The sequence below is a fragment of the Primulina huaijiensis genome, chromosome 6 (assembly GCF_012295235.1).
Source record: "Primulina huaijiensis isolate GDHJ02 chromosome 6, ASM1229523v2, whole genome shotgun sequence".
NCBI classification, from domain to species: Eukaryota; Viridiplantae; Streptophyta; class Magnoliopsida; order Lamiales; family Gesneriaceae; genus Primulina; species Primulina huaijiensis.
The window spans coordinates 11,891,586-11,915,667 of NC_133311.1; the positions used below are offsets into that span (position 1 = coordinate 11,891,586).

The 24,082-nt window shown below is 32.9% G+C and overlaps 3 protein-coding genes and 1 pseudogene across 6 annotated transcripts; 2 read left to right on the forward strand and 2 right to left on the reverse strand.

The window, feature by feature from the left end:
• Positions 1–42: 42 nt before the first annotated feature.
• On the forward strand, positions 43–4,524 carry LOC140979441 (pentatricopeptide repeat-containing protein At1g25360). 4 transcript variants are annotated; one of them, XM_073444837.1, is made up of 2 exons: positions 43–3,378; positions 4,116–4,524. In XM_073444837.1, the coding sequence occupies exon 1, from the start codon at positions 307–309 to the stop codon at positions 2,740–2,742; it is 2,436 nt and encodes an 811-aa protein (XP_073300938.1). In that variant the 5' UTR covers positions 43–306; the 3' UTR covers positions 2,743–3,378; positions 4,116–4,524. The 4 variants fall into 4 exon arrangements, with proteins under 4 accessions (XP_073300938.1, XP_073300940.1, XP_073300939.1 ...); XM_073444839.1 differs by lacking the exon at positions 4,116–4,524 and having other exon boundaries at positions 43–3,136; positions 3,249–4,066; XM_073444838.1 differs by lacking the exon at positions 4,116–4,524 and having other exon boundaries at positions 43–3,059; positions 3,249–4,066.
• A 3,532-nt stretch (positions 4,525–8,056) lies between these two features.
• On the reverse strand, positions 8,057–18,936 carry LOC140978744 (eukaryotic translation initiation factor 2 subunit beta-like). Its single transcript, XM_073443959.1, has 10 exons — positions 18,906–18,936; positions 18,601–18,665; positions 18,189–18,300; positions 18,037–18,092; positions 17,875–17,928; positions 17,699–17,784; positions 10,021–10,166; positions 9,652–9,794; positions 9,263–9,348; positions 8,057–8,320 (listed from the first exon to the last, which is right to left on the reverse strand). Exons 2-5 carry the CDS (start codon positions 18,655–18,657, stop codon positions 17,890–17,892), a joined length of 264 nt encoding a protein of 87 aa, XP_073300060.1. The 5' UTR covers positions 18,658–18,665; positions 18,906–18,936; the 3' UTR covers positions 8,057–8,320; positions 9,263–9,348; positions 9,652–9,794; positions 10,021–10,166; positions 17,699–17,784; positions 17,875–17,889.
• LOC140979088 (eukaryotic translation initiation factor 2 subunit beta-like) lies at positions 8,243–17,886 on the reverse strand. Its single transcript, XM_073444439.1, has 7 exons — positions 17,875–17,886; positions 17,719–17,784; positions 10,021–10,241; positions 9,696–9,794; positions 9,509–9,561; positions 9,263–9,348; positions 8,243–8,320 (listed from the first exon to the last, which is right to left on the reverse strand). The coding sequence occupies exons 1-7, from the start codon at positions 17,884–17,886 to the stop codon at positions 8,243–8,245; spliced, it is 615 nt and encodes a 204-aa protein (XP_073300540.1).
• A 130-nt stretch (positions 18,937–19,066) lies between the features above and the next one.
• LOC140978646 (protein FAR1-RELATED SEQUENCE 5-like) lies at positions 19,067–22,646 on the forward strand (annotated as a pseudogene).
• Positions 22,647–24,082: the final 1,436 nt, after the last annotated feature.

Genomic DNA, 24,082 nt, shown 5'->3' on the forward strand with positions numbered 1-24,082 from the left:
AAATACCTTTGCATATAGACAGACGACGTAGAGTATTTAGATGAAGAAATTATTCATTCATCTCCACACTCCATTCTTATTCTTCACTTCACTCAACCGAACACAACCTCTGTTCGAATTTAAGGAGACGGAAAGGAAATGTCAAGAATTTCCACCGAATAAATGAGATTGAAAAGATATTTCAAAGAAAAGGAGAATCCATTCTATTTTTGTTGTACACAACTGGGTTTTTGTTGGAAATCGATGGCGAAGGAATGGGATGTCTGAGTTGAGAATTTCTGATACCTTAATTCCCATCCCATTTCTATGAAAAGTAGCATTGCAATATGTTTCAACCTTTCTCAGAACCTCCGTCAAACAACGGACCTCGGCGCCGTGGCCAACAACTATGCAGCCAGCCTTCATCTATGCTGCCAACATGGAACTGCCTCCTATTCTCTTGCCCCCACTGTCCATGCTCACATGATAACTTCTGGGTTTGTTCCGCGTAAACATATCCTCAACCGTTTGATCGATATATACTGTAAATGTTCTAATCTGAACTATGCAAAGAAATTGTTCGATAAAATACCTCAACCAGATGTTGTTGCAAGAACTACTTTGATTGCTGCATATTCTGCGTCTCGGGAGCCTAAGTCGGCCAGAGAGGTATTTAATGAAACCCCATTAAGAATTAGAGATACTATTTGTTATAATGCGATGATCACTTGCTATTCTCACAATGACGATGGCTTTGCTGCCATTCGAGTATTTAATGAAATGAGAGAGAATAGTTTTATACCTGATAATTATACTTACACGAGTGTACTGGCAGCGTTGGCACTCATAGCTGATAGAGAAGAGCATTGCCATCAGCTACATTGTGCTGTGGTCAAGTCTGGCACTGGGTTATTTACATCTGTGGTAAATGCCCTAATAGCCGCTTATGTCAAGTGTGCGTCCTCGCCTGTGACTTCCTCCACATCATTAATGGCCTCAGCAAGAAAGTTACTTGACGGGATGGATGAGAAGGATGAACTTACATGGACAACGATCATAACGGGGTATGTTAAGAATGAGGATCTTGATTCTGCCCGTAAAGTTTTTGATGGCATGGATGAAAAGTTGGTGGTGGCATGGAATGCTATGATTTCTGGGTATGTGGAGAAAGGATTGGTGTTTCAAGTGTTTGAAATGTTCAGAAAGATGCAATCTTTAGGGATTAACTTTGATGATTTTACCTACACCAATATTCTTAGTGCTTGTGCTGATGCTGGGTTGTTTCTTCATGGTAAAGAGGTTCATGCTTACATCCTACGGACAGAGACAAAATCCCCTGGGCATTTTTTGGCATCTGTAAGCAATGCTCTGATAACATTATATTGGAAATGTGGGAAAATTTACCAAGCACGGCATGTATTTGACACAGCTTGCATCAAAGACCTTGTTTCATGGAATGCGATTTTATCAGCCTATGTGAGCGCAGGGCAAATTGTAGAGGCAAGTTCCATTTTCAATCAGATGCGTGAGAAAAATCTGTTATCCTGGACTGTGATGATATCTGGATTAGCACAAAATGGGTCAAGTGAGGAAGCTTTGAAGCTTTTTAATCAAATGAAGTCACATGGACTCGAGCCGTGTGACTATGCATTTTCAGGAGCTGTTATATCTTGTGCTATACTTGCAGCTTTAGAGCAAGGACGTCAGCTCCATGGTCAGCTAGTCCGGCTTGGTTTTGACTCGAGCCTTTCTGCTGGAAATGCTTTAATAACCATGTATTCAAGATGTGGCGCCCTAGATGCTGCCCATAAAGTCTTCCTTACCATGCCTTTTCTTGATTCTGTTTCTTGGAATGCCATGATAGCAGCCCTTGGACAACATGGGCATGGTGTCCAAGCTCTGGAACTTTTCAACGAAATGTTGGAAGAAAACATATTACCCGATCGGATAACCTTTCTTACAGTACTCACTGCTTGTAGTCATGCAGGTTTAGTTGAAGAAGGACAACACAATTTTGACGTAATGCAGAAAGTTTATGCAATAACTCCTGGTGAAGATCATTATGCTCGATTAATTGATCTACTGTGTCGAGCAGGAGAATTGTCAAAAGCCAAAGATGTGGTTCAGTCCATGCCATTTGAGCCTGCAGCCCCAGTTTGGGAAGCTTTACTAGCTGGCAGCCGACTTCATGGTAACATAGAGTTGGGCGTTCATGCTGCTGAACAACTCTTTGAGAAGATCCCACAACATGATGGCACCTATATACTTTTAGCTAACATGTTTGCAACTGCTGGGAAATGGGATGAAGTGGCAAAAGTTCGAAAATTCATGAGGGATCGAGGGGTGAAGAAAGAGCCAGGTTGTAGTTGGCTCGAGGTTGAGAACAAGGTCCATGTATTCTTAGTCGATGACACTGTACACCCTGAGGTCCAAGCGGTATACAGTTATCTGAAGGAGTTAGTAGTGAAGCTAAGGAAATTGGGATATGCCCCTGACACGAAATACGTGTTGCATGATATGGAGTCTGAACAGAAGGAATATGCATTGTCTACTCATAGTGAGAAGCTCGCTGTTGTTTTTGGAATACTGAAACTTCCTCATGCGGCAACCATTAGAGTCTTCAAAAACCTCCGTATTTGTGGAGATTGTCACACTGCATTCAAGTTCATGTCCAAAGTAGAAACTAGAAAGATCATTGTGAGAGATCGGAAGAGGTTTCATCATTTTGAGGATGGTGATTGTTCTTGTGGTGATTATTGGTGAACATAATGATGTCATGCTGTGACTGATTCAAGGATTTGGGATATGTGAATGAGGAGATGATTTTTTGTTCCTTCGTATAATACCCTCAATGTTGTAAACATATATCATTTCATGGAGTTTACTTCTCAAATTAAAGCTACAAATATGTGCAAGTCATTTGTAGTTACAACCCTTGAAGTTAATCCCATTGAGAAAGTTAATCCCAGTGAGAGGATAAAGGAGGGGCTGGGGAGGGAGTTATTGTTTTATCAGCTGAATGACCTGCGCTGCGATTTTTTCTTCTTGCTAGTTAAAACTTCAGACATGAGAAAACATATGTCAGTTCATTCTAGAAATTTGAACTATTTCGCTTTATGTATTACATCCTCAAATTAGTCTTGGATTACCGATGGAGGTGGTTCTCACGCATTTATTTTGTCAATAGATATTATTAACTACCTGAAATAATTTATGTAACATCCACCATACGCCAAAACCATGATGTTCAATGTATACATCTGATGTAGGGAAATGTATGCTGACTCCAGAAAGTCTACAGATGGACAACCACTGGCATTAGAAGTCATCGAAAAGGATATTCCGGTTAACTCCGTGCAGTTGCTAACCAAATCCAAGTGGACACTTCTTACTCGGGAGGTAAGCTTTGCCTTTGAGCATCAACTTGATATTCTTGGCTTGCTTTCCCCAAATTTTGTCGTGAATGAGCCCTGAGCTTAATTCTTTTGAAACTATTTTGTATTTATTTTTATTTACTCAGGATGATCCTAATCATGTTAGGATTTTACATTGATTTGTTTCATTGTAGCTTTTGGATATTTCAGAATGTTGTTTGGCCTTGTATATTAAATGGTATTGTGTCGAATGATTGCATTGTCAGTTGGTGAATGTGGAAACCTTTAGGCAATTGTTACTGAAACAAATTTATCTAGCAACAGTAGGAGTTCATTCCCAGGCAAGTATGAATGGATGCTTGTGCTTCATATTTATCCTAGCTTGAAGCAACTAGATGGTCGAAAATTATATCATTTGAATTTAAAAATGTATTATTCTGATTGATTAGTCTTTATTATGATTTTGTCTTTGTATGTTATGATTTAAATTTTGGATTGATTTGCAATTTTTAGGTATCTCGTCCTCTTAAAAGGTTTATTGACTTGCATCTTTCATCTCTTCGTACTAAGATTGTTACTAAAAGATAGTAACAAACCAATGACATACTTCTCCAAACTTGTTACTCTCTTGACTGTATTGAAAGCTCTGATATTTTCTTGACTGCATGCGTGCATTCACTTCTGTTCGTATGTAATTTTCCTTCCCAAAATATATGACGTCGCCCCTCCTACTCCTACTAAAATCTTAGTTAATTTTAATAGAGAAGAAAACAATCTCTACCAAACTCAAACTTGATGCCTTGTGGGAGGGCGTGAATGAAAACCGGTCAACAAGCTTTCAAACCCCATTTCTCCATCAACGTCTAAATTTCCTTTTAAAAAGGGAATTTGAGAGGACTGTAGCCATGGATTCGACCGTGGAAGAAGGAACACGTCCCCTACCCAAATCACAGCCCACCGATTTGCTTCTATATATGTCGTCCACCTTATCAAGCTAGCTAGCTGACAGAAGGGCTCTCCTCCTTGTGGATCGTGCATCCCACACCAATGAGTCGAAACACATCATCACGGTTTACCCTTTTATCGAAGACAAGTTTATACTTACCCAAGAAAAAAATAAATATGGAATGTGGAGTTTTTTTTAAGTCTGTTTACTTATTTAGTTTCGACGTTAATATGACAATTATATTTTTTACATGTGCATTAACACATTAAATTTTATGATATGGTTTCACCGATCAATTTCGTGAGACGGATCTTTTATTTGGGTCACTCATATTTTTCATGCAAAAAATATTACTTTTTATTGTAAACATGAGTAGGGTTGACCTATATCACGAAAAAATCCGTAAAACCGTTTCACAATAGACCTACTCTAAATTTTATTTTATTAGGCATATAAAATATATTTTTAAACATGAACTCATTTTTAATCATCTTTGACTTATCCTAATAACTTGATATATTTTTATTTTTTTATCAATTATTTTCTCATGGAATGATCTTTCCATATTTTAATTTTTTTGGCGTTTGTAATTTTTTTTTAAAACAATAATTTGTATCTCATTTTTCCAAAGATATATCTTCATCATCTTAATATTAGATTTCATTTTGTTCTCTATTATTATTTTCGAGTTGGATCATGTCATTTTTTCGAATTTTTTTGGTTTTTTGAATACAAATTAAAATTTAAAAATTGAAAAATTAACGACAACTTTCATGATTTCAAATTATATAATATATTGTTTTTAATTTTAATTATGACATAAACATATCTTGTATATGTTCATTTAGAGTTGGACTCTTTATGGTAAATATAAGTTATATATTATGTTTCTTATTTTATATGGTCTTGTCATAGTAATTTAGTCTACAAAGAATCAATGGGCAATTTCGGCAATTTATAAATAACAAGGACATAAATGTAAGTCCACAATTCAAATTTCTATTCATGCTTTATCTACTATTTAGCTTATATAAATACATCGGATAAAGAATCAATTAATGGAAATAAAAATAAAATAAGCAATTAATATTAATAATTAAAATGAGGAAAACCAAAAGATGGAAGACCAAGAATCAAACAAGCAATTAATATTAATAATTAAAATGGGAAAACCAAATGATTGAAGACCAAGAATCAATGGGCAATTTCGGCAATTTAGAAATAACAAGGACATAAACGTAAGTACACAATTCAAAATTTTATTCATGATTTTATATAGAGAAATAGAATATTAGATAAAAGATATATAAATTTTATTGAAATATCTCGTGTTCTAAATGCTTCACTTTTTTTTTTCCAGATACTAAAGATTTACTTCTTACCTTAACTATACTGTAAAAATAAAAATTTTCTTATTAGTACTACATTGTAAAAATAATTTTCATTTCAAATTTGCACTTATTATTACACTGTGAAAAGGTTCATCGCATTCAGTTTTAAGGGCGTTTACCTTCTCTATTTAGGTTGCCTTTAGTTGGATGATAAAATTATGAAATTATTAAGAGATAAATGATAAAGAAAGTGATTGAAATAAAAATATAATATATAATGATAAAATAATATTATGATTGGTATGATTGATAAGAATGAGATAATTTAGAATCTTTTGATGAATTGATAAAATTGTCCTTCCACTATTACGACAGCGGTCGGCCGGCGGTGTTGTGGCCGGCGACGGGGGCGGTCGATCGGAGGCGGCGGCGGTGTTCGGCCGACGTAGGCGGCGGCGGTAGGGGTAGTCGGGGCGGTTGGTGGCGGAAAGTGGTGGTGAGTTTGGATATAAAATAAGGGTAAAATTGGAAAAATAGGATGTATTAAGAGTTAGATAAATAATCCTAAGGGGGAGGAGTGATTATTTTATCCCATTTAATATAACCTAATCATTTATAGAAGAGATTGACTTAGTTAAATAAAAATCCTACCAAACAGGTTAAAAAACCATAAACCCACTTAATCCTTCCAACCAAACGCAGCCTTAGTGTCTCAATTTCATCTTTATTATAATTACTGTACAAACAATTTAAAATTTATAAGTATTCATTCTATGCATCGCCGGGTTTTTTTATTATTAATTTAAAAATTCAAAAAAAAATTATTTTGCAAAAGTACTTCAATCCGCGCCTTGTAGGCGCGGACGTTCCACGTGGACGAGCGTCCGCGATTATATTATTATTAATATTATTATAATTTTTAATAATTAATTTAATTCGAATAAAAAATATAATATTTAAGTTTTATTATTATTATTCTTATTTATAATTTTGAATAATTAATTTAATTTAATAATATTATTTATAATTTTGAATAATTAATTTAATTCGAATAAAAAATATAATATTTAAGTTTTATTATTATTATAAATATTTATAATATATTGTAATTATTAAATATTTTGTATTATTTGGTTGAGTGATTGAAAAATTAGAGATATGAGAGGATTGAAGGGAGAAAATTAAGATGAATAAAAATATTAGTCTTTCATCAATAAATCAATAAGATATTTAACTTTAGCATATATTATCGATAAAACTTATACTGAATTACAATATTTTCATTCTATTCCTAAATGTACACTGTTTATTTTCTATTTAAGCTATTATTATTAATTGAATTTCAATCACAACATTAAATCAAAATATTAATTACAACATAAAAATACAATATTAATATATTATACAAGTAATTATTAATGTTTGCTTGCTTCCTTCGCCGTTGGCCTTCTCATTTTTATAGATTGATTAATTTAATAAATCTATTAATAATAATAAACCCATTATATATAATTATATGTTTTACAATAAAATTTTTTTATGAAATATGTGTTTATATAATTTTGAGAGAATTTGAAATGAGTTTTCCTAAAATATCTTTTTGACCAATTGATTTTATTTACGTTTTCTTGGAACAATAATTTAAAAATAAAAAATATTTTTCAATCCTATCATATCTATCATATTTTTAATCTTCTCATATTTTTAAAATGGAATAATAAATATTTTTTCAATCCTCTTATATTTTTAAAATAGAACAATAATTTAAAATAGAACAATAAATATTTTTTTCAATCATATCATATTTTTAAAATGTTGATCTTATGTATGTTTCCCTTCAATCCTCTCACAGTCTCATATCTCTAATTTTTCAATCACTCAACCAAATAATACAAAATATTTAATAATTAACAAATATTATAAATATTTATATTTTATATTTTTCATTCGAATTAAAATTATTATTCAAAATTATAAATAACAATAATAATAAAGCTTAAATATTATATTTTTTTATTCGAATTAAATTAATTATTCAAAATTATAAATAATAATAATAATAAAACTTAAATATTATATTTTTTATTTGAATTAAATTAATTATTAAAAATTATAATAAATAATAATAATAATAATAATAATAATAATATTATGTTGACGAGCAAGCGCGGACACTCGTCCACGTGGAGCGTCCAAGCCTATAAGGCGCGGATTGAAGTACTTTTACAAAATAAATTTTTTTTTGAATTTTTTTTTGAATTTTTAAATTATTAATAACAAAACACGGACGCACGTCCAGCGTCCGCGCGGCGGATTGAAGTGCTTTTGCAAAATAATATTTTTTTGAATTTTTTTTGAATTTTTTTTAATTTTTAAATTAATAATAAAAAAAACCCATGTTGCATGATTTGACAATTCCAGGCTAAGTTTCCACCACAATACAAGCAATAAATTCCAAAAACTTAACTTAGCCAAAATTTCCGCTAAAACATCCAAGCTCCTCATGAAAAGTGAGTACACAGAATATAGATCGTATATCATCAATCAATCTAGAAAAGGGATAATAGGTATGAAACAGAAACTTCAAAACACGAAATAAAGAAACAGTGTCATCAAGTTCCAGCTTTCCTACGGCCAACACGAGCAACAAAACCAGCTTTAATTGGAACGACTGATCTCCCAGAACCACACTAAAAAGAACAACACAACAAAGGGAGTTTTAGCTTAATATGTAATATAAGCACATGAATCCAACCAGTGCAAAAAGCAATTGAAAGCAAGCCAGTTACCTAGACTAATATTTCCTCAGAACGAGCAAAAAAATCATATCATTCATTCTCTTTCGACCAAATTAAATAACTTTACATTCGAGGAAAAAAATAAAACTATGATGGTGAATCTTTATCACATCATAAGCCTCATAACTGAAGGCAGTAGTAGTTATCAAAGCTTGTGATAAAGTACAGGGTCACTGGATCTAATAATATTGGATAGCAATTAGCCAAACTACATTTAAAGGAGAAATGATTTATTGCATGCATGCAAGCGGGACAAAGGGAAAACGAGAGCTTCAGAATTGGTGTCTCGGATATTTAACCTATGATAAGGGTGTGCAGCAGTTCCAGAATTTTGATGATCGATGTAATATGAATGTGGGAAATTTCTCCTTTCGTAAAATAATGAGCTTCCTGAAGAATAGGCAATAAATGACTAATGTGGTTCAGAACCAAATTAAATATCTATATGCCAACGGCTTTCAGCCAATATCCTTCCAAGAAATACGTGGCCAAAGTTGAGATTAAAGAGGAGAATTTTTGTTGTCTAACAGATGTCAATAACGGCCACCAGAGTCCTCATCCTTCGTAGTGATGGCAAGGATTCTTCATTCAGGACGATAAAACAACACAAACTTAAAGACTATCTTGAACATCTTTTATCGACATACTTTCCAATAATATGCTTAAGAGTAAAAGATACATGCTATGAAAGAGAGCATTTTTTCCCAATAGAAAACGGAGAAGGGAATTAACAGTTTACCAAAATGCAATTGTTTACTACAATGATGTCAGTTTATCCATTCACTTCAAGTTTTTCAGGCAGAATAAAAACGTGCAAAAAGGGAGAATTGTAACCTTTTCACATCTGAGGAAAAATAGACGGTTTTCCTTTGAAAGGATGGTATCGGGACTTTTGCAGCCATTGCATATGACATATTCGTCTGCACGCAATAGAAAAACAAAAATAATCTAAGACAAGAAAATCATTTGCTTCTGTAAATGAATAATCAATCAATAATTTTAATAACAAGTAATATTTAATGCTAAGTTGTATGCTGTAAACGCCATTAGATTGAGAGCAGTTTTTGAGTAATCACATACCAACAGGCAGAACAAACCCAAAAGCTAGAAAATGTTGGAAACATGCTTCAATCCTAGAATTAACCATTAAGCATCTAATTGCAAGTTAATTTGTTTTCGGCTATTTTTCTAATACTAAATTAGACATCAGATATAAAACTTACTAATATATCGGCGGAGGATTCCCTCAAAATTCTTGGGTGCAAACCTCCCCTTAACTGCCAATCTTTGTTGTCCATCAAGTGATCCACTAGTTCCCATTTCAGCCAGTAAGAAAGTCATCACATGCTCTGGCTGTCTGCACATCCTATTAAAATGGAAACCAAAAGGAAGTGATATACCAAAATATTGCAGTGCCAGTATTGTGTGACCAACGGCCAATCATAAAAATTTCTTTATTTTTGAATGCACCAGAAGATTGAGGAAGTAACTCGCATAGAAAATAAAAACACATCTGAGAAGAAAATAAAAGTCACCACAAACTAATTAAGTCAACTATCAAATATATTTTGCCAACAGATGTAATTATGTACGTTTTGCAGAGATCCATGAAATTGACAAAAACTGTTTTCTTTGTGCCTTCACGGAGAACTTGAGGAGGCCTCATGACTGTCCTCCGACGGTCACCAGCAAGCTCGGGATTATTTTCACGGAGGATGTTGAAAACTCGGCCGAGAAGCTGCACATTGTAAAGATCAGTGTCTCTAAACAAAACCTTTGGACGAAATGAAGATAACTCAAGGACGCCGCCAAACTACAATGATAGTTGAAGAACAAGCATAAACAAAATATTAATATATGTAATAATGGACCAATTATACTAAATTTTTCTTCTGTTTAATGTATAAACATCATTCTAAAATCATTACACATTACGACAAACAAGAACCAACTTAACTACATATATGAGCATCAAATCCTATATACTCTTAACGTTCATATGCTAGCATTAGAAGGCAGGCTGCCAAACATCCCATGAGACGAAAGCTCTACATTTGTGTATATTAGGCTAACAAACATTCAAACTATCAAAGAATATTACTTTGTATTTGAAAAAGTGCTTGGATTACTTCTAATCAACCACCATTAGGGTGAAACTTGAAATTCGTTCATGAGAAAATACACGGAGAAGCCGTGTAATCAACTTTCAGAGTGAGTCTGCTTTTCCCGCCCTTTATTTGTCTGCTACAATTTATGGTCACATTTCTCAACCAAAAAACGAGGATGACAAAAGAAACTGCTAAATGTATTTCATACCAACGGAAGTTCAATAAGGAACCAAGAAAATAAAAATCAATGGCATAACCAACATCATTCATCAAAACCAGGAGCATGAAGCTTTAAGGTTAACCTACTTCTCAAATAATTGTCCTCCCTGAAATACATAATCTTCACTTATTTCACTTTGTTTTTCAAAATATGCATGTCGTTTTAACAAATTTACAAATGATCCAGTTATCTCCTAGAAAACATTACGAAAATATATCTAGCAACTCTAATGAAAGTGCATCGATATCTGCATGTGCCCCTTGTATGGACTATTGCACAACATAAAACTCGCACGATTTAAACTCACTCACCCTTATAACATAAATGACATAAAAGGATAAATCATCAAAATGTAAAACAACACTAAGAAACCAATGTTATAGATTTTTCTCAAAATCATGTTTTTTACGTATATATAAACATGATATATAATATATGCGGAAGTAGATCGAGAATTACCTCCAGCCATTGAGAATTTTTGATTTCTTCGTTTTTCTTCTCGGTTGAAGCCTTCTAAGCACTCCACCCTCTCAATAGATGGTGTAAATGTTTCTTATGAGGTGTGTGCTTAGGGACCTCAATCGCTCTATTTATAGGCGTTTCTCATACCATCGATGAGAAGGAGAGTCGTGTACGCATCTAAATTTTCTTGGCCGTCGCCAATTTCAATTTGTACACGCTACTTCTTTTAATATGTGTCACGTTTTTCTTACATTCTCCCACTTCACACATATATCTCATTTACCATAGGAGAAAACAAAATACGTGAATCATGGCGATAGGTAATCTTAAAACGAATATTATCTTCCATGTATTACAATGCATTATGTCTCTCAAATCTGTATAACTTAATGAATAAACCCAATGTTTATTCGAGGTCCAACTTTATTGATATTTCTCAAATCAATGAATGTGTACACAACAAATATGAGAAAATATCACATCATAGTTTCATTAAATTTGTTCTTACAACAAAATTACATAAAAGAACCAAGTCTCATTCTTTCTGTATGATCCTTAAATTTCAATGGTGGCATGCCCTTAGTCAAAGGATCCACAATCATCAATTCAGTACTAATGTGCTCGATAAGTAACTTCTTATCTTTAACACGTTCTCGTATGGCTAAATACTTAATGTCGATGTGCTTGCTTCGACTACCACTTTTGTTATTTTTAGCCATAAAAACAGCAGCTGAATTGTCACAATATATTCTTAATGGCCTAGATATAGAATCCATAATTCTAAGCCCTGAAATGAAACTCTTCAACCATACACCATGTGAGGTTGCCTCAAAACAAGATACGAATTCAGCTTCCATAGTGGAAGTAGCAGTTAATGTCTGCTTTGCACTTCTCCAAGATACAGCTCCACCAGCTAGCATAAAAATATATCCTGAAGTGGATTTTCTTGAATCAATGCAGCCAGCGTAGTCTGAATCAGAGTAGCCAATTACTTCCAAATTCTCAGTTCGTCTGAACATAAGCATATAATCTTTGGTCCCTTGAAGGTACCTCATTACTTTCTTTGCAGCTTTCCAATGGTCTAAACCTGGATTACTCTGATATCTTCCCAACATCCCAACAACAAATGCAATGTCAGGTCTAGTGCAAACCTGAGCATACATCAAGCTTCCGACAGCAGAAGCATAAGGAATGTTTTTCATTTGTTCCCGCTCTAGATCATTCTTTGGGCATTGGCTCAAATTGAATTTATCGCCTTTCACAACAGGAGCTATACTTGGTGAACAATCTTTCATCCGATATCTCTCTAAAACTTTGTTGATATAGGTTTCTTGAGACAGACCTATAATACCTCGAATTCTATCTCTATGTATCTTAATGCCAATGACATAAGATGCATCACCCATATCCTTCATATCAAAATTTTTAGAGAGAAATTGTTTCACCTCATATAACAAACCCTTATCATTGGTTGCAAGTAATATATCATCCACATATAGAATAAGGAAACAAATCTTGCTCCCACTGACCTTCTGGTATATACATTGATCCATGAGGTTCTCAACGAATCCGAATGAAGAGATAACATCATGAAATTTTAAATACCATTGACGGGAAGCTTGCTTCAATCCATATATAGATTTCTTAAGCTTACAAACCAATTGCTCACCATTACTAGAGAAAAATCCTTCAGGTTGTTTCATATAAACCTCTTCCTCTAGTTCTCCATTAAGAAAAGCTGTTTTCACATCCATTTGTTGCAAATCTAAGTCAAAATGTGCAACTAATGCTAGAATGATACGGAGAGAATCTTTCTTAGATACAGGAGAAAAAGTCTCTTATAATCGATTCCTTCCTGCTGAGTGCATCCTTTAGCAACGAGTCTTGCTTTATACCTTTCAATGTTGCCTAATGAGTCTTTCTTTGTTTTGAAGATCCATTTACATCCAATGGCTTTTACACCATCAGGCAACTGAACAAGATCCCAGACTCCATTAACTGCCATAGAATTCATCTTTTCTTTCATAGCATTAAACCATAGTTTTGACTCATTACAAGTCATGGCTTTTGAAAACGTTTCAGGATCATTTTCGGCTCCGATATTAAAATCCGATTCTTGTAAATACACAACATAATCACTAGATATTGCTGATCTTCTTATTCTAGTAGATCTCCTAAAGTTGTTTGGTTGATCAACAATTTCTTGTTGTTCTTCATTAACAACTTGATCTACTGGATTTTCATCAGCGATTTGTGGAACATCAGTAATTGGTTGCCTAACACCCATTTGGTCTTGAGGGGTGTGAATAACGACCCATCTGTCATTTGAATAAGAGGGTTGTGCATTAATGTGATCATTCTCAAAGACCATGTCATGATCACTCCCACTAATCAAGTCATTTTCGAGAAATTTTGCATTTCTTGATTCCACAATTCTAGTGTTGTGAGATGGACAATAGAATATGTACCCTTTGGATTTTTCGGCATACCCAATGAAATATCCACTTATAGTTCTTGGGTCCAGTTTCTTTTCATGTGGGTTGTAGACTCTTATTTCAGAAGGACAACCCCAAATGCGTATATGTTGTAAACTCGGTTTCCAACCTTTAAATAACTCAAATGGCGTTTTTGGGACAGCCTTGGTTTAATATATACACAGCTGTCTTAAGAGCTTCAGTCCACAAAGATTTAAGAAGTTTAGAGCTAAGAAACATGCTCCTCACCATGTCCAATAATGTTCGGTTTCTCCTCTCAGCTACGCCATTTTGGCCCGGAGAACCAGGCATAGTATATTGGGCAACAATCCCATGTTCTTGAAGAAACTTCGCAAACGGACCAGGTGCTTGTCCATTCTCAGTGTATCTACCGTAATATTCTCCACCTCTATCAGTTCTCACGATCATAATATATTTTCCACATTGCTTCTCCACTTCAGCCTTAAAAACCTTAAATGCTTCAAGTGCTTCGTTTTTATTATGAAGCATGTAGATATACATGTATCGTAAGTAATCATCAATGAAAGAGATGAAGTATTTCGGACTTTGCATGTCCATATCTGGACAACAAATATTTGAATGTATGATTTCTAATATTTCTGTACTCCTCTTGGCACCCTTTTTAGACTTATTAGTCTGCTTTCCCTTAATGCAATCCACACAAGTCTCAAAATCAGTAAAGTACTGAGTACTCCATCATTTACTAATCTTTTAATCATCTCTATGGAGATGTGTCCCAATCTCCGATGTCATAATATAGAAGAATCTTCATTTATAACACATCTTTTAATACCTCATTGAACATGCATAGTGGTGTTATTATTTTGTAAATAAATAGAGAAAAGACCATCAACCATTGTACCATTTCCAATAAGATTTGATTTATAAAACAAATTTATTGATTTATCCAAAAGCTGAAATGAATAACCAAGGGGTACAAGTGTTGAAACCGAAATTAAATTCCTAGAAAAACTAGGAACATAAAATGTCTTTTCCAATTTTAAAATATAACCACTGTTCAACACTAGGCAGCAAGTCCCAATAGCCTCCACATGCGAAGACATCTTGTTTCCTGAATAGATGCTCCGCTCATTTTCTATTGGCTTCCTTAGGTTTTGCATACCCTGCAAGGTATTTGTAACATGGATTGTAGAACCAGAATCAATCCACCATGTGTTATAAATTATATTAACANTTCCTTGTGTAGCCATAAATACATTATCACTTGTTTCCATCAACAGTCTTCCTTCCTCTTGAACACACATGGTCATTAATTCATTAATTGACCATTTATCCTTATGTGTGTTGTAGGAAATTTTGAAGGGTCCATATAGCTGTGGAAGAGTGCATAAAATATAGTGCACAAGAAAAGTTTCAGACATTTCCACTTCAAGTGTCTTTAGCCGAGCCGCTATATCCCGCATTTTCATTATGTGCTCTCGCACACCTCTCACACTGGTGAGCCTTAATGAAGAGAATTCCATAATTAGGGTGCTTGCTAGTGCCTTATCTGAAGACTGAAATTGTTCATCAATAGCCTTCAGTAATTCTTTGACATTATTATGCTGGTCGACAGAACCACGCATGCAAGCAGAGATTTTGGTCTTTATGAGCATTACGCAAAGTCGATTAGATCGCTCCCATTTTTCATAAAGATCAACATCATCCGGAATGCTGTTTTCAGTAATAGCAGATGGTTCGTCTTTCCGTATAGCATAATCAATATCCATCCACCCTAATTGAAGAAGAACTCTTTCTTTCCATATTTTATAGTTGTCGCCCTTTAGTTCGGGAATGTCATATTTCATATCAGAAAAACTCGCAGGTTGCATAACTGCATAAAATATCATATGCTTAAAATTTTGAGACAATATCATGTTTTACCAATGTAATTCATGTTTTAAAAATCTAGTGACATAAAATTTGCCTGTGGGCTAAAATTTTAATTCAATAAGATTTTTCTGTAACTTTACGATAAAACTATCAAAATGTATTTTTCTTAACTCATGTGGGTAAATTAAGAAAAATATAATTTGATATTTTAACCTAATTATTTATATAAATATAATAAAAATCCTTGTGAGGTAAAATTTATTATGTTTATATAATTAATTACAATTGTTGTCCATTATGTGATCCAAATCTACTTAATGCATAATTTTCCATAATTAAGGATGCTGTGCCTATTCCTCAATTATTTAAAATTATACGGTTCACCGAACAAAATTTTGGCTTTACTTTAATACTTCATATAACAATTATTTAGTAACATAACCAACATTTTCCAAAGGTGCTCCCAGGAAAGATAGGTAGTGCTAAGGCCCTTTAAATACCTAACTCCTAGTCAGAGCAACATTCCTCAGGGAGACCAGTGGCTAGTCAAGGCAGTTTAAACCGATCTATGAAGAACTCCCTCAGATCATGTTTTCTTACGTCACCTTATAATTATTATTCAATTTCATTATCCACATTTATGTGAATCTTTATAAGCCAAAATTTTTTATTAAATAACTTTATATTCACATTTTTATTTAATATAAACAAATATGTTCCCCATCAGTTTTTCTCTTCAATCAGAGTAGTGATAAAGTGAGGATCACATTTACGTGAAAATGNTACACATCAAACACTTATCCATAATATTTGACATTATATCTAACATGAAAAAATAATTTCTAAACATGTATTAGAAATTACATTGATCNCGAACTTGGAATTATTTCAATGTGTACAAATTATTTGACCAAATGCTATATGTATACCGAATTATATATATAACTTAATAACACTTCCATCATTATTTATTTATTTATTATTATATATTTATAATAATAAATAAACAAATTTTTTTTAAAAAAAAAACGACAATTTCAAAGAATTGTCAAAATATATGGGTCCCACATATTAATTGTGGGTCCCGCATTAATTATTATTATTACTTTTTTTTAATAAAAATAATATGCCGACACAACTTTGCATTATATATTGGTGTGAGTCCCATTCAATTTAATACTTTGTTTGAATAATTCGTATTTCACACTGAATTCAATTGCCTCAATCATCAATTTGCAATATTTCATTTTGCAAACTTTCGTCTTCTTCATCCTCCATTTTCAGAAAAAACCAGTAGCATCTTCTCCGAAAATTCTCATTTCATTTTTTCAAGATTCAAAGAAGAAATTCAAACTCCGATCGAGAACACAATTCTAAGGTAAGTTTCTTAATATTATTATGTTCGATCTTTAAATTTTAAGTTTCTTACGTAAAAATTAAAATTCTTTTCCCAAAATTTCATGATATGAAATCAAATATTTTTAAGGCAGAGGTATATATGCTCTGATACCAAACGTTATAGATTTTTATCAAAATCATGTTTTTTACGTATATATAAACATGATATATAATATATGCGGAAGCAGATCGGGAATTACTTCCAGCCATTGAGAATTTTTGATTTCTTTGTTTTTCTTCTCGGTTGAAGCCTTCTAAGCACTCCACCCTCTCAATAGATGGTGTAAATGTTTCTTATGAGGTGTGTGCTTAGGGACATCAATCGCTCTATTTATAGGCGTTTCTCATACCATCGATGAGAAGGAGAGTCGCGTACGCATCTAAATTTTCTTGGCCGTCGCCAATTTCAATTTGTACACGCTACTTCTTTTAATATGTGTCACGTTTTTCTTACCACCAAACAAGAACCTATGCCTTGACAGTCATATGTATATCGTGATTCGTGAAACTACGACTCCTAAAGCATATTACATGGACTTCAATATGAAAGAAAATGTACTTATAATTTAGTAATCCTAATAAGGCCCCTAAATATAATATTCATCCTCTTTCCCCCTCACCAATTCTTACAAGAAAACGTTACAAACCTACAACATAAATCACAATAAATGAGAATAAAAAATATCACGAATGCAAAATAAAGAACCTCAAGGAAAACGTTTTTATATTGCTCAAGGCAGTTCAAAAGCAATATCTCTTCATATTCATAATCACGATCGCTTCCTTCCCATGGATAATGTTGCAGGATAATTCCTTCTCCTTCTTCCTCTTCAATGGTATCTAAAAAAAATAGACAGTTGCCCGGAAAGATAAAAAGAGTCAAAAATCTGACGGAGCATCAAGTAAATGGAAGATCCAAATGCTTCTTACCTTCCAAATCATCTCCTACATTCTCTTTTTTTCATCATTCAGATCAGTATGTGCCTACAAAGGTAAAGCATACGTACAGTTTTTCTCAAGGAAATAAAACAAAAAAACTTAGGAAATGCAAGATCATAGAGAAAAAGTAGGTAACAGACTCTAATGACTAACTGGTTTTTTCTTCTTCTTTCTCAGACCAGCAAATGAAGTTTCAAGTCCATCAGAAACTGCATTACATCAATGAGCACAGAAAGTATCAACAGCCTATAGGATGGCGTTGTTAATGGTTGGACGACATTGTGATATCTAAAAAGTGAATGTACCAAACAAGCTCTCAGTTTTTTCGGCTAAAGCATCGACAGACTCCTCCTCGACTGGTTCTTGAATCACAGGCTTCTTTTTTTTCTTCTTTTTTGTTGGATCAAAAGGAGCAAGCTGAAATGCAATAGGATATTAAACATCATATAACAAAAAATTGGCACATGCCAAAAATGTGGTTTTAATTTCCTCAATTTAATGAACCCAATAACCAGAAAGTCTGGATATTAAACAATCTTGATTACTGAAGTCGTCAGAAATTTATATTCCACGTGCTCATAGCCCAGCGAAAAGATCCATACTCGTTAATTCTAACCCAACACAAACCGCAGGCACACTCAGCCTGCTCCTATATCTCTATACAAAGCACAAGACATACAAGCGCAGAGCACATAGACATGAGAGTACATCTCTCACCTCATCCTTAACCTCCTCCTTGATCACGTCTTGATTTTCTTCTCCAGCCATTATCATACATATATCTGAAACGCAAACTGATCGTTAATAAATATTCAGAAACCATTTAAAGCACTGAATCGTTTTCCATCGTAAATCCAAAATTTTCCCGTCAAGTTAACGTAGTCAAAATTTTCCAAACACAAACCTTACGTTCTAATTACGCACAATTAACTACAGTTAATTCTTCCGTATGGTGATACCAAATTCAACTGAGGAACACCAAATCTTGAAATGGAACGACGGGAAAAAGGCAATAGCTTTACCTGTAACGGAAACTGGGGAATTCTTGCTGATATCCTGGTCAGCTTCGTATCCTACAACACTGTAGGCTTCACTGACTTGATATTAAATTAAAAAATCTCAATTTTTGTATTAATATTTTATATGCACTAACAAATAAGTAACACCAAAACATAATGGAAAATGCTATCTGTACATAATGGGTTACATAGAAGCTTACATGTAATTATTAATTAATTATAAAATTACAAATAAAACCCTCACCCTAAATTGATAGAATACATATTCTATTAATTATTTCTTCTCCTATCTCAGCCCTCACTCCAAATCGATTGACTGTATCTTTCTTCTCCTCTCCCAACCCTCGCTTCCAAATCCATATGCGGTAAAGACGAAGAAAAAATTGAGATCATAAAAATATTCTATTGCTTATCGAGACGACCATCTATTCTCTCTGTTTTACATCTTTATTACTGTAAATTAAGGTTAGTTTTTTCTTCCAATTTGTTGTTTCGTTTGTTTTGGATGTAGATTCGTAAAAGAGATTGTAGATTATTTCGTTTGTTTTGGATGTTGTTTCTAATCCCTATTCTTCTCCGTCTAAAATAAATTATAATAATAATCACAATTGTAACTAATAATATCAGCCAGCCCAAATAATTCAAAAGTTCTAGCTTTGTTTGCTCTGTTTGTATACTTTCTGACATCCACATGTTATATCATATATGTGACGTATTATATAAATTGTTAATTTCAAATTTTAAAATATATAACATCAATTAGAGTGATGATGTTGATATATATGTGTGTGTGTATATTCTAAAAAATTAATAAAATATACCGAAGAACAAGATAGTTATTATACATCCCATTATAATATCTTCCCATTATATTTGGCTCCTTCTCCTTGCATTTACAGGACCCATATCCGACGAAGCTCTCTAATGTCTGACCCAGGTAATTGAATATCTCACATCTCATTTATGCTACATTTTTACATATTTAAATTGGAAATAATAACATAAATAAAAAAAAAAAAAGAGTTTGTTTAACCCTCTGCAACCATCATTTATTAAAGAATATTTATAAGAATTTGATTCATGTTTTGTGTAGGTGCTTTAAATTCAGAAGATGGTGTTTTGGTGAATGTTGCACCTTTGTTTGCAGAAAAAAGTGAGACTGAGCCCAAGGTTGGAATGAAATTTAAAAGTGAGAATGAAGTTTTTGAATTTTACAAGAAGTATGCATATCATGTTGGTTTTCCAGTTAGAAAAAGAACTTCACAGAAAAATAACGAAGGGGTTGTTACGTACGTTGCATTCACATGTAGCCGAGAAGGTCGTAAGTAATACAAGCACTACACTGAAGCCCCAACCAACAAGTCAAACTTGTTGTAAAGCTAGGTTGTCAGCTTGTTCAGATACTGCAGGAGTATGGAGCATTACCGGTGTTCATCTCGAGCACAATCACCAAACTAGTCCATCCAAATCCAGAGTATTTCGATGCTATCGTCAATTGGATGTTCACGTGAAACGACAACTAGAGGTGAATGATATAGCAGGTATTCCTCTCCATAAAAGTTATAACTCAGTTGTCGTTGAAGCAGGTGGATATGAGAAGATGACTTTCATTGAAAAAGATTGTCGAAATTATATTGATAAGGTCAGAAAATTAAGACTTGGAGAAGGAGATGCAGCTGCTATTCAAGCTTATTTCTCCAAAATGCAGTCATTTTCTCCTGGTTTTTTCTTTAGCTTTGATTTGGATGATGAGGGTCGATTAAAAAATGTATTTTGGGCAGATAATAGATGTAGACAAGCTTATAAGGAATTTGGAGATGTAACTTTTGATACAACATACTTAACTAACAAGTACGACATGTCATTTGCTCCTTTCGTCGGTGTAAATCATCATGGACACTCGACACTACTTGGGTGTGGTCTACTTTCTAATGAAGATACAGAGACATTTGTCTGGTTGTTTAGGATATGGCTAGAGTGCATGGAATTTCAAGCACCTCAAGGGATAATCACTGATCAAGACAGGGCAATTCAGAATGCCATAGAAGTTGTATTTCCTAAATCAAAACATAGGTGGTGTTTATGGCATATACTTAAGAAATTACCTGAAAAATTTGGATATCATTGTCAAAAGGCTTCCATACTCTCGTCTGTACATAAATTGGTATATGAATCACAAAGTGCAGATGAGTTCGAACAAGGTTGGTTTTCTATGCTTGATATGTATGAATTGAAAAATAATGATTGGTTGATCGGGCTTTTTAGAGAGAGAAGTCGTTGGGTTCCATGTTTTCTCAAAACATCATTTTGGGCCGGAATGTCAACAACCCAACGGAGTGAGGGTATGAATGCTTTTTTTGACTGGTATGTCCATTCAAAAACATCTTTAAAACAGTTTGTGGAGCAATATGAGCGAGCTCTGAGGAGTAAAATTGAGAAAGAGTTTCAAGCCGATTTTAAATCCTTCTCCCAGATGGTCCCTTGTGTTACTCGATTTGATTTGGAGAGGCAATTTCAAAGTGCTTTTACAATTGTAAAATTTAAAGAATTTCAGCAAGAATTGACAGGAAAGATGTATTGTGGCATTGAATCTAGTGATGAGGGGTCTTTCAGTACGAGATATGTTGTTACAGAAGATTTTACAGTACATGAGAGAGTTAAGGAAAAAAGTTTGAAATTATTTTTGAGAGAGATAAATGCACATTTTCTTGTAGTTGTCATTTATTTGAGTTCAGGGGAATAATTTGTAGGCATGTTATTGCAGTTTTAATCCGTAACAAATTGTCGGCAGTTCCTGAGCAATATATACTTCGACGTTGGAGGAAAGATGTGAGTAGATTGTATATGAGAGTGAAGATCAATTATAATGGATGGATAACTACTCCTGGTCAATTAAATTATGAGAAGTTGTGCAAAGCATTTACAGATGTTGCAGATTTGGCTGCAGATAATGATAATGAAACTCAAAAGCTTCTCGAGTGGATTGAAACTAAAGCAAGTGATCTTGCTATATCAAAGTTGGGATCAGGTTGTGGTCGTAATTTGATATCACAACTGAGCATGCAAGTAGATCATGTTGATGATGCAACCCAAGTTTCTACTTGCAAAGTTCTTGACCCAAAGTACACTAAAACAAAAGGAGCCCCTAAGAAGCTTCGAAAGAAAGGTCCATTGGAGAAGTCTTCTAAGAAATCGAAGGTACGATATATTCATAATACTTCTTTAATTAAGTCGCATCAATAGCTTGCATTCTATTCATACATATGTTGTTTTTGTAGGTATCAATGATATCAAGCAAAGAAAAAAATTCTCAACCAAAAAAAATTCAATCCAGTAATGTGTTTATACAACCACCTGATCAAAATGCTGTGATGACTCCGCTCTCTTTCTCACAACAATTAATGGTACGATATTATGTTTTTCATGTTTCATGTTGCTAATCACTCACAACACACATATGTTTGTTTCTTATATTTGCATAATAATTATAGGGTGTTCATCACCATCCTTGGAATATCGATTACGGAGTACATTTAGTATCCAACTACGGAGGTGATCAAGCATCGACAACACCATGCTCGTCAAGATGGAGTTCGAATGATGATGAAGTGATCGGATCTATGGGTGTAATAAATTATGAAGCAAGTTAATTGGACATGCAATTACATGTACTTGAATTTAGATTATTTTTTACAAGTTAGAAGACTCTGGATTTGAAATGAATATGAAATTTCATATTTCTTCAACGCAATTTAATGTGTTATGGTTTTTATGTTCATTTCATGGAAACTCTATTAGTACGTTGTATGTTTTCATTAAGAGATCATAATATTTCACATCAAATTTTGAAATATTAAAATTTATTGTTTTCATGTAGCTCAACTTGATAGGGCAAGTACAAAAAATTGTAGGTGAAAAATAAATTTGGGATATTATCATATCGTCATGTAACTGAAATAATTCTCCTATTGTCATGAAATTTTGTCTAATTCTAATTTTGGCAATATAATAATTTATTATTGTAGTTAATTTCATTAATTTTTTTAATTTTAAAAATCATTACTATTAATTTTTTATATGATTTATTAAATATTGAAAAATATAATATTTATCAAAATATATTTTTTTGAAAAAAAAATGTATGATAAATCTCAGGACTTGCATTAAAAAAAACAATTTATTATTATTGATAGGAGAAGAAATAATGAATGGAATGTGTAGTCTATCAATTTAGGATGATGGTTTAATTGTAATTTAATAATTAATTAATAATTACATGTAAGCCTCTATGTAACCCATTATGTACACAAGAAATAAGTGGATATAAAAAATAAATTTATATTGATTGATATTGAAAGTTTCATTTGTCGAAAATTCATAATATAAAAAATCATTATCAAATTTTTTATTGTTTAATTTTTCAGTTTTTGAGTCATCTCTGTAACTATTTTGTCAAAGTTTTCTCATCATTTTAATGAAAATTGATATTTTTTTCATTATCTTGAATTTGTATGGTTTCTCTTTTGGAGTATGATGAACTTTGTTTCTTTTATGTGGTTTTGTCATTTTCTTAGTGTTTGTACTTGTTTTACTCCTTCATTTGCGTAATTTGTGTTCTTTTCTTGTCTTCATTTTGTATTTCATTGATGTTTTAATTTTTTCTTTTCTTTTCAACATTTCTCTTGAGTTGTTGTGGTTTCTCCAATCCGTCCACAATTATTTTTCTTAAATTTATTTGCAAAACTTATATGACGTAATGATTAAAATATTGATTATAATAATTAAATACAATAAAGTAAATTTTACTATAATATAATATATTAGTTAGAAAACATTACATAATGCAATTAGAGTAAAAAATTAATAGATGGAAGGACACTTCCGACAATACACAAATCAACAACACTTTTAAAATAAAATATCTCATTAGATTATCTGCGTAAAATTATGAGGTCAGAAAGAAAAAATAAAAACCACATTTCATTCAAATAATATCTAAAGCTAATAATTGGGCAAGTAATTTATTATTCTATTATATTCTTATTCGATGGACCTGAATTAAATATCGTTTGACTGAATTTTAAGTGTCATGTACCTCACTAATCACCGGTCATTTACTCAACTCTATAGAATACTTATATTGATATACATATAAATAATAAATACACCAACATTATATA